At 40.4% G+C, this 13,204-nt stretch overlaps 1 gene segment (V, D, J or C); it reads right to left on the bottom strand.

Annotated features, from left to right (window-relative positions):
• Positions 1–867: 867 nt before the first annotated feature.
• On the bottom strand, positions 868–1,313 carry LOC148123083 (immunoglobulin lambda variable 4-69-like). The segment is given in 2 exon segments: positions 868–1,072; positions 1,123–1,313. Coding segments are annotated over 2 exon segments (396 nt in total).
• Positions 1,314–13,204: the final 11,891 nt, after the last annotated feature.

Below are 13,204 nucleotides of genomic sequence, written 5' to 3' on the forward strand. Positions count from 1 at the left end.
AATCCATCATATAAATAAACTGAAAGAAAAAACCCATATGATCATTTCATTAGATGTTGAAAAAGCATTCAACAAAATTCAACATCCCTTTATGATAAAGGGGTTGAAGAGATTGGGGATACAAGCATCATACCTAAATATAATAAAAGCTATTTACAGCAAGCCGACAGCTAACATCAAACTGAATGGAGAGAAACTCAAAGCCATTCCATTGAAATCAGGAACAAGACAAGGCTGTCCACTCTCCCCATACTTCTTCAATATAGTGCTAGAAGTTCTAGCAATAGCAATACGACAACATAAGGGGATCAAGAGGATTCGAATTCGAAAGGATGAAGTTAAACTCTCATTATTTGCAGACGATATGATAGTATACATGAGTGACCCCAAAAACTCTACCAAAGAACTCCTACGGATGATAAACACCTTTATTAATGTGGCAGGATTCAAGATCAACTTCAAAAAATCAGTTGCCCTCCTATACACAAAGAATAAAGAAGCAGAGCGGGAAATCTGAGAAACATCACCTTTCACGATAGTCACAAATAGCATAAAATATCTTGGGGTTACTCTAACCAAGGAAATGAAAGACCTATTTGACAAGAACTTTAAGTCTTTGAAGAAAGAAATTGAGGAGGATACCAGAAAATGGAAAGATCTCCCTTGCTCTTGGATTAGGAGGATCAACATAGTAAAAATGGCAATTCTACCAAGAGCAATCTATAGATTCAATGCAATCCCCCTCATTTTTTTTACTTATTATAAAATGACCAAAGTGCATCTGAAGTATTAACCAAACAAGGGTTCTACCAAATCTCACAAGACAATGATTTCCCAGCCGATCTTCCTGGGACTTCTTGTTTTACCTCATCCCTGATTCTGGGCACTGTGACTAAAGCCGCTACCAGAAGACTGGCAGTAGTAGTCAGCCTCATCTTCAATCTGCAGATCAGCGATGGTCAGTGAGGCTGAGCTGGAGGAGCTGTCAATCGATCCAGACAGCTGATCAGGAACCCCAGAAGGTCTATCATCATCATCATAGATTACAGTAGTGGGGACTTCCAAAGTGAGGCTGGACCAATATACAAAGGTTGTTGAATGTGTTCTTTCATTGGCACCTACCCATATCTTACTCCAAGGAGTGCAAGTGGGCTCAGATCTTCAGGGAGTTTCTCTTCCTGCAGTTGGTGCAGGTTTGGCCTGTGACTTAGGTGGTCACTCTTGCTCCTGGTACAGGCAGGGCCTTGCCTCTTGTAGTCACTAGTGCAGCTCTGGGGCTTCTCTCCACGTGCAGTCAGGGTCAAGGTCCCCATGGTTTTTGGTGAGCAACTGGAGATGGTTGCAGGTGTGGGGAGGCTTCTCCGTGGTCTCCAGGGTTTGGTGGTTGGGGTTGGACACGGAATGTTCCTGCATAGGCTAGGTCCTGGAGACCAGAGCCTTCCAGTTTGGAATCCCTCTCCAGGGGTAGTCAGGAACAAGACTCCAGTGGTCAGAGATGTAGTGGGGGACTGCTATGGTTTTGAAAAGGCTGCTTTCAGGTCTTTGGAGGTTTTGCTGGGAGGATGTAGGGCAGCATATAGGCCTCTAGAGCAAGAGTCTAGAGAGTTAGGCCCTGCAGCCATGAACCCAGACACTCACCTCTCCAGGGGCATTCAGAGCCCTCGGTCCAGTTGTTCAATGCCAAAATCATGTACCCCGTGTTACACAGAAGTTATTAAGCATAAATCCACCTTTAAAGTAAATTTGAGATTTTCAAAATAATAACACAATTGTCAATTATAGACATGACTTTAGTATATTCTTAATTGTCTACAAACAAATCAACACAACTCCACTTTGTATTAGTGTTGAGGGGAAATGGTTAGAAGAAAACACAATAGAACACAACATGAGTTGAATCTGTGTCAACTGTAACTATTGACATCCGTCAAAGAACTTGCATAGGCACTGCTGAGGTGCTCTTCCCAGAGAGCTGAGTGGGTGCTAGCCTGGGCAGCCTGCCTGCCTGTCCTGGAAGGGAGCACAGCCCTTCCCCCCTCAGCTTCTGCAGCAGGGTCTTCGGTGTTCCAAGGGACCCCTCCCCTCCCCCCACTGCTGCGGGCCCTTTGTCTCCCGGGTCCTGGGAAGACCAGCTAGCCCTGTTGCCCTGCTGAGGAGTTCTTCCCAGAGAGGTGAGTGGGTGCTCGCCTGGGCAGCCTGCCTGCCCAGGAAGAGAGCACAGCCCCCCCCAGCTTCTGCAGCAGGGTCTTCGGTGTTCCAAGGGACCCCTCCCCTCCCCCCCACTGCTGCAGGCCCTTTGCCTCCCGGGTCCTGGGAAGACCAGCTAGCCCTGTTGCACTGCTGAGGCGCTCTTCCCAGAGAGCTGAGTGGGTGCTAGCCTGGGCAGCCTGCCTGCCTGTCCGGGAAGGGAGCACAGCCCTTCCCCCCTCAGCTTCTGCGGCAGGGTCTTCGGTGTTCCAAGGGACCCCTCCCCTCCCCCCACTGCTGCGGGCCCTTTGTCTCCCGGGTCCTGGGAAGACCAGCTAGCCCTGTTGCACTGCTGAGGAGTTCTTCCCAGAGAGGGCTGAGGAGCTCTATCCAGAGAGTGCTGTGAAGTCCTACCCAGAGAGTGCTGAGGAGTTCTATCCAGAAAGTGCTGAGGAGTTTCATCCAGAGTGGGGGAGATGGGCAGGCGCCAATGCAAGAATTCCTCCAACAACCTGAAAGGCAACATGACATCGCCAGAATCCAGGGAGCTCGAAACTAGAAGAATTGAACACCCTACTACAGAAGAAATAGAAGAAATCGACTCTAAGCGCTTCTTTATGAAAATAATAGAGGAACTTAAACAGGAGGTGAAAATCTGCCGTAAAGAAATGGAAGATAAGTATAACAAAAAAATTGAGGAAATGAGTAAAGAAATGGAAGAGAAATATACCAAAAAGTTTGAAGAAATGAGTAAATCCGTAAATGAAATTCTGGGAAACCAAGAAAAAACAATCAAACAGGTAATAGAAACAGTTCAAGATTTGAAAACTGAAATGGAGTCAATGAAGAAATCACAAACCGAGGGCCGGCTGGCTATGGAAAATCTGGATAAACGAACAGAGACTTCAGAAACAAGCTTAACCAATAGAATACAAGAGATAGAAGAAAGAATCTCAGACTCTGAGGACACCATAGAGAAATTAAACACTCTGACCAAAGAAAACAGCAAATCCAACAAATTCTCATCACAAAACATTCAGGAACTGTGGGACACAATAAAAAAACCAAATCTAAGAATAATAGGAGTAGAAGAAGGAGAAGAATTGCATTTCAAAGGTTCAGAAAATATACTCAACAAAATTATAGAAGAAAACTTTCCCATCCTAAAGAACGATATTCCTATGAAGGTTCAAGAAGCATACAGAACACCGAATAGACTGGATCAGAAAAAAACATCCCCTCGTCATATAATAATCAAAACACTAAGCATTCAGACTAAAGAAAGGATATTGAGAGCTGCAAAGGAAAAAGGTCAAGTAACTTATAAAGGTAAACCTATCAGACTTACACCAGACTTCTCGATGAAAACCATGAAAGCCAGAATGTCCTGGATAGAGGTACTGCAGAAACTAAGAGACCATGGATGCAAGCCCAGACTACTTTACCCAGCCAAGCTATTGTTCACTATCAACGGAGAAAACAAAATATTCCAGGATAAAAACAAATTTAAACAATACGTAGCTACTAATCCAGCCTTACAGAGAATACTAGAAGGAAAATCACAACCCAAGGAATCCCACATTCCCAACACTGCCTACATTAACTCAGACATCTAGCGACCCTTCACAAGCACAACTCAAAGAAGGAAAACACATACACTCTACTACCCAAAAAAATGACCGGAGTCATCGATCACTGGTCATTAATATCACTTAATATCAATGGTCTCAACTCACCTATAAAGTGGCACAGACTTAGAGATTGGATACGAAAACAGGATCCAACATTCTGCTGTCTACAAGAAACACACCTCAACCACAAAGACAGACACCTACTCAGAGTAAAGGGTTGGGAAAAGGTTTTCCAAGCAAATGGACCTAAGAAACAAGCGGGTGTGGCCATTCTAATATCTAACAAAATCGACTTCAAACTAAAATCAATCAGAAGAGATGGAGATGGACATTTCATACTCATAACAGGAACAATTCATCAGGAAGAAGTCTCAATCTTGAATATCTATGCCCCTAATATAAAGGCACCCACATATGTAAAAGAAACTCTTCTAGAACTCAAGGCAGTCATCAAACCACACACACTAATAGTAGGAGACTTCAACACACCTCTCTCACCAATGGACAGGTCAATCAGACAGAAACCTAACAGAGAAATAAGAGATTTATTGGAGGTACTGAATCAAATGGACTTAACAGACATCTATAGAACACTCCACCCAAATAGGAAAGAGTATACCTTCTTCTCTGCAGCTCATGGAACCTTCTCGCAAATTGACCACATACTTGGTAACAGAAGTTCATCTGTTCACAACAGATGAACTTCGAATGGCCAGAAGACACTTAAGGTCATGCTCAACCTCCTTAGCGATCAGGGAAATGCAAATCAAAACCACTTTGAGATACCATCTTACACCTGTCAGAATAGCTAAAGTCAAAAACACCAATGATAGCCTATGCTGGAGAGGATGTGTAATGAGGGGAACACTCATCCATTGTTGGTGGGAATGCAAACTTGTGCAGCCACTGTGGAAATCAGTGTGGCGGTTTCTCAGGAAACTGGGAGTCAACCTCCCTCAGGACCCAGCAATTCCTCTCTTGGGAATATACCCTAGAGATTCCCGAACATACTACAAAAGTGTTTGTTCAACTATGTTCATAGCAGCACTATTTGTAATAGCCAGAACCTGGAAACAGCCTAGGTGCCCCTCAATAGAAGAATGGTTAAAAAAGGTGTGGAACATATACACATTAGAGTTTTACTCAGCGGTAAAAAATAATGACATCTTGAATTTTGCATGCAAATGGATGGACATAGAAAACGCTTTACTGAGTGAGGTAAGCCAGACCCAAAAAGAGGAACACGGTATGTATTCACTCATAAGTGGATTCTAACCATAATTAAAGGTCTTTGAGCCTATTATTTGTGATCCTAGATAAGCTAAATAAGAAGACGAACCTGATGAAGATTATTTAGCTATCCGCCAGGAGGTAGGAAATAGTCAAGAGTCCCAGGTAACCTTGGGGGCATGGGGGGGTGTTGGGAGGGTTGTTGGAAGGGGAGAGGGTTAGAGAGAAGGGAGTAGGGGAGGAATGGAGAAAGCTCGGTTGACCGGGATGGGGGGAAGGGAGGAAGGATGAATATGGGATCAGGGAAGAATATATTTCAACTAAGGGAGTCATTTTAGAGTTTACAGGAAACTTGAATATATATGGGATCCCAGGTCCAAGGAGAGATCCCCAGATTGTTCTCTGGACAGAGGAGAGGGTGCCTGAAACGGCCTTGGCCCATAACCATACTGATGAATATTTTGCTTATCACCATAGATCCTTCATCGGGCGTTGGATGGCGATACAGAGGGAGACCCACATTGGAGCACCGGACTGAGCCCCCCAAGATCCAAATGAGGAGCAGAAGGAGGAAGAAAATGATGAAGGAGTGCGAGGGATGCTATCACCCACTGATACAAGGGGTCGGATCTAATGTGAGTTTACCAAGGCCAGTTGGACTGCGACTGAACGAGCACGTGATCCAACCAGATTCTCTGAATGTTGCCGGATTCTCTGAATGTGGCTGGCCTGGAGTCTTTCTGAGAAGCCATTGACAATGACACTGGGACTAGTTTCCTCTGCATATACTGGATTTTTGGGATCCAGTCTGTTGGATACTCACCTTCCTAGACCTGGAGGGAGGGGGGAGGAACTTGAACTTCCCACAGGGCAGGAAACCCTGTCTGCCCTTAGGGACAAAGAGGGAGGAGGAGAGGGAGGGGGGGAGTGGGAGGGCGTTGGGAAGAGGGGCGTAAATGGAAACTTTTTATAATTTAGTAAAATTACTTTCAAAAGAAAAAAAAAGAACTTGCATATAATTTAGGATGGAACTATACAATGGTGACAAATGTCTTCACAACACACAAAAGTTAGGATCTAAATTCCTATGCAGTTTGTCTCAGTTAACAGAACCTAGAAGCCCTGATGGAAAATATTTACTCAAGTTATAATTTCTGGTCTTTTCTTGCCAGAGACATTTTTCATTAGCTTTTCTTTAATTTTTATTGTTTTTATTGTACTATACATTTTTATCCTCTCCCCATCTACCTTCTCCCATGAAACACATGCTCCCAATTTACTCGGATGATCTTGTCTTTTTCTCTGTTCTATTTAGATCCAGGCATGTCTCTCTTAGGGTCTTCTTTGTTTTCTAGGTTCTCTGGGTTGTGGGTTCTAGACTTGTTTTCCTTTATTTCAGTATTTATTATTTAAATTTGTTTATCCTTTTACAAACAATATTTTCTCCTTTTATATATTAACCCATTTCCCACTCCCTTCTTTCCTCCCGCTGCTTCCACCATCACCCATCCACCAGACATCCTCTCTTCAGAAAGGATAAGGCTTTCCATGGGGAGTCAACAACATTTAGCACAACACTTAGAGGCAGGACCAAGCCATCTTATCTACATCTATGTTGATAAGGTATTACTCCAAATAGAATTGGCTTTAATAGGCCATTCAAGCACTAGGGATAAAACCTTGTCCCACTGCCAGTAGCCACACAGACTGTCCTAGCCACACAATTGTCACCCACATTCAGAGAGTCTAGTTTGGTTCTATGCAGGCTCCCTCACTGTCAGTCCAGAATCAGTGAGCTACCACTAGCTCAGGTCAGCTGTTCTTGTGAATAGCCCCATCATGGTCTTTACTCTTTTGTTTATATTATTGGTCCTTCCTCTCTTCAACTGGTCTTTGCTAACTCAAACCAGTGCTTCACTGTGGATCTCTGCATCTGTTTTCATCAGCTGCTGGATAAAAGTTCTATGATGGCAACTAAGCTAGCTATCAATCTGATTACAGGGGAAGAACAGTTCAAACCTCAGGAGCTGAAAATATGAGAGAGCAAATGGATTCATTAGTCAAAGAAAATGGCAAATTCAACAAATTCTTAACACAAAACATCCAGGAAAACTGGGACACCATGAAAAGACTAAGCCTAATAATATTAGGGATAGAAGAAGGAGAAAACTCCAGTTAAGGACACAGAAAATACATTCAACAAAATCAAAGCAAAAAAATTTCCCAACATAAAGAAGAAAATGCATATGAATGTATAAGAAGCTTACAGAACACAAGCGTGTTAATACCTCATACTGGTGTTTAGATTCAACAAGGACTGTAGGCCATAAAGACTAGTTAACATTTACATTTATTTCTAGGATTTCCTCCCTTTTAGAAAACTTGACAAATCCCTTTGGTTATGAAAAGTGTATCATGATTTGTAATTTACATAATGGTAATTACAATTACTTCAAACATATGGCCCAGAAACGTTAAAAAACCCAACAGTCTTCAGTAAATGTCTGATTATACTTGCCGCTCCTGAGGTGCACCTGTTCCTTTGTGTAGAAAAGAGATATACTAGGAACTGTGTTAAGGCTTGATATCCACTGGAAGGATGCTTTATGAACACGTACAGTTTAGGAGTACGTATAAGAAATCATGTTGACTTTTGTTTCAATTCATGCAGATAAGTTTATTTATTTATTATTAGATTTTTTTTAAAAAAATACCATTCCAAATTCCCACTCCCTTCTTTCCTCCCATTCCCTCCACAGACCCTCCCACTCTATCCCCTCCAGTCCTAAGAGAGGGTAAAGCACTTTGCTTTGTGGAAGATCCAAGGCCCTTCCTACTACATCTAGGCTGAGCAAGGTATACATTCAAAGAGAATAGGATCCCAAAAAAGCCAGTACATGCAGTAGAGATAAATCCCAGTGCCACTGCCAGTGTCTCCTCAGTCTGCCCCAGCCATGTAACTGTCAACCACATTCAGAGGGACAAGTTTGGTTCTATACTTGTTCCTTCCCATTCCAGCTGGAATTGGTGAGCTCCCATTAGCTCTGGTAAACTGTTTCAGTGGATGAACCCTTCATGGTCTTGACCTCTTTGTTCATATTCTCATTTCTTCTACTCTTCACCTGGACCTTGGTAGCTCAGTCCTGTGCTCTCTGCCTTTGTTTCCATCTGTTATCTGGGTCTTTGCCTTTGTTTCCATCTGTTGTTGGATGAAGGTTCTATGGTGATATTTAAGATAATCATCAGTCTGACTACAGGGCAAGGCCAGTTTCGGCACCAACTCTTCTATTGCTTAGTGTCTTAGCTGGGGTCATGTTTGTGGATTTCCGGAAATTTCTTTAGAGCCAGGTTTCTTGCTAACCCCATAATGGCTCCCTCAATCAAGATATCTCTTTCTTTACTCTCATATCTGCCCTTCCTCCATCTCAACTAGTATTCCATTTCCTCAAGTTCCCCACAACCCTCCCCTTCTCCCACCCTCTTCCTCTTCTCCCCTGCAGGTAAGTTTAAAATGTGTTTATTTTAATCCAAATAAAACTATTTTAGAAGTCAATTTTTATATCTCATAAGTTTTAAAATTACCTACAAGTGAGATTAGGGAATTTCTATTACTTTAGAAGAATAAAATAGTTCATATAAAGTAGCATGACTAATGAGTTTCTTTGAAATCATAGGAAAACAATTCTCACTGCACTGCTAGAAACTGTCTTTGCTAAACTAAAATCGTGTATTTCATTATTTCGAGGTCATGTGCTGTTGTCTGAGGTTTCTGTCCTGTCCAGTTCTTGCAGTTGTTAAGTCCCAAAGAAATCACACAGAGTTCTAGATTAGTTATAAACTGTTTGGTCTATTATCTCAGACTTCTTATTAACTCTTATAACTTATATTAGCCCGTTATTCTTGTCTGTTAGCCATGTGGCTCGGTACCTTATTTGGCAATGCAGTCACTTCTTGCTCCTTCTGTGGCTAGGTCACAATTGTGGAATAAGCTTTCCTCTCTCCAGAATTCTTGTTGCCCTGCCTCTACTTCCTGCCTGGCTACTGGCCAATCAGCATTTATTTAAAATGTAAGCGACAGGGTACAGACCATTGTCCCACAGCACTTCCCCCCTTTAAAAAAAAACAAACAAGAACTCTGAATCTAATATCCTTTGTTTAGTTTTTCTTCTGATCATTATCCATAAGAACTTTTAACCAACATTCTAAACAAAGGAAAATATCCAAAGTCTGTGTTTTGGAAATGTGAGCATAGTTTTCCAGGCTACTTTCTGCTGGTTGGGGGCACTGATAATCTTATGAGGACCTAAAGAAAATTTAGAATTATAATCAAGTCATGACTGGAGTAAGTATCCAGTGAGGTTTGATCATCTCAGGCAGTAGTCTTGAATCTGCTTTGAATGTAGAACTCAGACATCTGGGCCATCCTCTCTTATCAGAGATTTCCCAGGGGGTCTTCCTTGATCAAATCTGATTTTTCTTACCCAGGAATTAATCCACAGCTTCTCATTTTCTGTGGAAACAAAAACAAAACCTCTCCTCCAAAGTAACATATCTTTTGACTTAAATTTTGAAGTCAAGACATTTATAAAATATTTATGTTTTATTAATCCAGTAGCATTTATATTCAAATATCTCTTAGCAGCTTTTGTTCCTTCCTCAGCATTCAAACAATTCAAAGAGAACATAATAACATACAGTATCCAGACTCTCTGTGATTTTCATCTTTATGTGACTTTATTTTAAAATCTATTTCTTTTCTTTTTTAATTTTTGGCTTTTTGAGACAGTGTTTCTCTGTGTATCTTTGTACTGGAATTTATTCTGTAGACCTCATAATGAATTATGATAGATATATAGAAAAAACCATAAGATATCTAGGAGGCTATTGTAAAGAGTAGAACTACATTCACTACTGTTTTAAATATTTATATAGAAAAAGGAGAATTTCTATAGAAAAGTGTTTCATTTAGGAGATGTAATTGCAAGCCATTTACTTTATTTGTGTTCATCACAAATTTTGTCATGCCATTTTCTTTTGGAGTGTGTGTGTGTGTGTGTGTGTGTGTGTGTGTGTTGTATATAGTTATTGCCAAACACATCATTACTCTTGCCTTCATTCCATGATTTTCTTTCTAGAATTAGAATACATATAATGACACATGTACATGAAATTTTTAAGAGATGATTAAAAATAATTTTTTAAAATTACAAAGAAACTGATGTGAATATCTGGTAATGAGTTTGATGTTTGGGTTCCCAAGTTGAATATTATTCTGTCAATAATATTCTCTAAATGGGGATTGCCATTAAGGCACCACAGGATTAATACCATTGAAAATCAAAAGTTACCTGAAAAAAATTAATACTATTGAAAAGGGTAACATTAATTTGACAGAAAAAATTTAATTCATGTCAATAGGTACTGAGAAATTATCTGAAAGAATTCATACTGTTAAATTTGACAATCAAAATATGTTAAGCAGTTATGATAGGTTAGAAGATAGAATATCTCTCCTGGAAAGAAATCTGCATGCTATCCAAATAATGTCCAAGGAATAGATGTTATCTTTAAAGGAAAAACTTCATACCTTGAAATCACATGTGGAGAATGAGAACCAGAGGCTAGGTGCCTCAATGAAATAACTAAAATTATATACAGGCCAAGAGATTCAGGCTTTAGAAAACATAGTAATAAAAATATTTGAAACAATTGAGGTAATTATTGGAGCTGATGAGTAGGGAAAGAAGATACAAGGACAGGATTTAACATCGCCAGTACCTGTTAGAGATGACTTACCCAGGGTTTAGCTTTCTACACTATAATCAACTCCGAAAAAGCATAAAGTCCTAAATGCCCAAAAGGATCCAAAGGATGTAGATGGATACCTATAGGAATGAATTATCTAAAAGAAATTAAGCAAGCAGTAGTATCTTATGGCTTGCATTCAGCATTTGATAGGGAGATGGTAAATATGTGGGTTTCTAGCAATAAGGCTAGCCCACACAATTGGCTTTAATTAGTTTCAGTGGTCCTGGAAGACAGGCTACAACTACTGTGGAAATGCTATTGGTGAGAAGAGGCAAAAATTTTAGAACAACAGGGAAAAGCAAAAGGACCTGAGGCTTCCCAAGATCAAATTCTATCTTGGTGAGGGCACTAACGCTGACTCACAGGCCTAAGTTTGTTTTTGTATTCTATTTTGGCATTTTCAAAAGCCAGAGATTCAATAAGTACTTGTCTAGTTTCTGGGTCTGTGACTCCTATTTATACATCCTTAGTTAATCTTTGTAAAAAGTTACTAAAGGGTCCTCTCTGGCCATGTTTAACCCTAGTATATTAATTCAATTTGACTTCCTGGTTCTTGAATTCTGTCCCATGCATTTAAGGCTGCTGTATGGCATAGGGGCAATATTTGTTTGTAACAAAGAGCTTGAGCCTGTGGGTCAGCATACTTGCTTAAAGGTGAGACTGTCCTTCAGGGTTCTTGCTTCATGAAGGAGTCTGCCAGACATTCTGCAGACACAGAAGAAAGTGACTGACAGACTGCCAATATAGGTGGAACTATCTTAGAAATTTCCTGCTTCAGGGAACAGTCTGTCAGATACTATGGGTATGTAGGCTGAAGATTGGCTGTCCCAACAGTACAGAAGAACTTTGGGTGACTGTTCAGGCAGCGAGATGTCTCAGACAATTCTAGAATTTTGAAAGTTGCTTACAATGCTCTTCCTCTTAACTTAGAAAATATTGCATGCTTCTGGGGTCTTTGATGGAGTTGAAGAAGAGATACTTATAATTATAGGTTTCCTTAGTTATGATAAAAGATAAACTAGATATAAATATTGTAACTATAATTCTTGCTTGGTAACTGTCTTGTTACCTGTAATTTTACTATGTTAAAGTTAAAACCTTCCTTTTATCTAAACAGAAAAGGAGGTCCTTCTGTATGTGTGTTGCTTTTATTAATTAATGAATAAAAAAATCTGTTTTGGCCTGTGTTAGGGCAGAATAGAGCTAGATGAGGAAAACTAAGTTGAATGCTGGGATAAAGAAGGCAGGTTAGGGAGAAGTTATGGAACCGCCACAGACAGATGCACTGGAAAATTGCCAGTAGGCCACAGCCATGTGGTGATACACAGATTTAAAAAATGGGTTAACTAAAGATATAAGAGCTGTCTAGAAATACACTTAAGAGATTGATCAAGCAGTGATTTAAATAATATAGTTTCTGTATGATTACTTCGGGTCTTAATGGCTGAGAACGAATGAGCAGCCTTCCCCAACACTTTCTCTTTGCAGAGCAAACATGACCGTCGTTTATCCTGCAAGGACCAGGTAGGACTGGGTACAGGAACAGGTTCAGTCACCTCACAGGAAAACACAACCTCAATATTCCTTACTGTTGGATGCTTTTTCTGTGTTGTCAGGCAGCCCTGTCCAAATAAAATAGTTTTCTACTCAAATTTCTAGTCAATTGTCTTCAGTCTGTTTTGAATTGTGGTTTTCAACTCTACAATGCCCTCTCCCACCTGTTTCCTCTTTCCACAAATAGTTAATTCTGAGGTTTGTAATCAGCAGCCCCTCATGGTAGGATTTTCTTACCTGAGAGTGAAAATTCAGATAGTAAAACTTTAAAATTCTAAATTCTAGTTCTTTGTTTTATATATATATATATATATGTGTGTGTGTGTGTGTGTGTGTGTGTGTGTGTGTGTGTGTGTGTATGTGTGTAACCAAAAAGAGAAAGTACATTTTCCATCTTAGTAATCCAATTTTATATCAACATGCTATTTATAAAGTGTGTAGTCTTTCAAAAAGTGTGCCTGTTTTTAGTCTTATCTCGGAATGACATTCTTACTGTTTTTCTTTGTTGGTGTTTTGTATTGGCTGTTTCACTTGTTTGGAGGCTAAGGAACCTTTAGTCCCTGGAGTACTACTAGAGGAAGTACTTCAGTAGGAGTGGGCATTGAGGGGTTTCAATCTTGCTGCACTTGCACTTTGTTCTCTCTGCTTCACATTTGCCATTATATATGGATTATATATGCATGTAACAACGATTAATGTAAAAAGAGTCCAGGAATTTGAAAGAGATCAAGTTGTGTGTACATGAGTGTTTGGGGGTAAGGAAGGGATGGGAGAAATAGCATAATAATACTACA

The sequence above is a fragment of the Myodes glareolus genome, chromosome 2 (genome assembly GCF_982192425.1).
Source record: "Myodes glareolus chromosome 2, mMyoGla1.1, whole genome shotgun sequence".
Taxonomy (NCBI): domain Eukaryota; kingdom Metazoa; phylum Chordata; class Mammalia; order Rodentia; family Cricetidae; genus Myodes; species Myodes glareolus.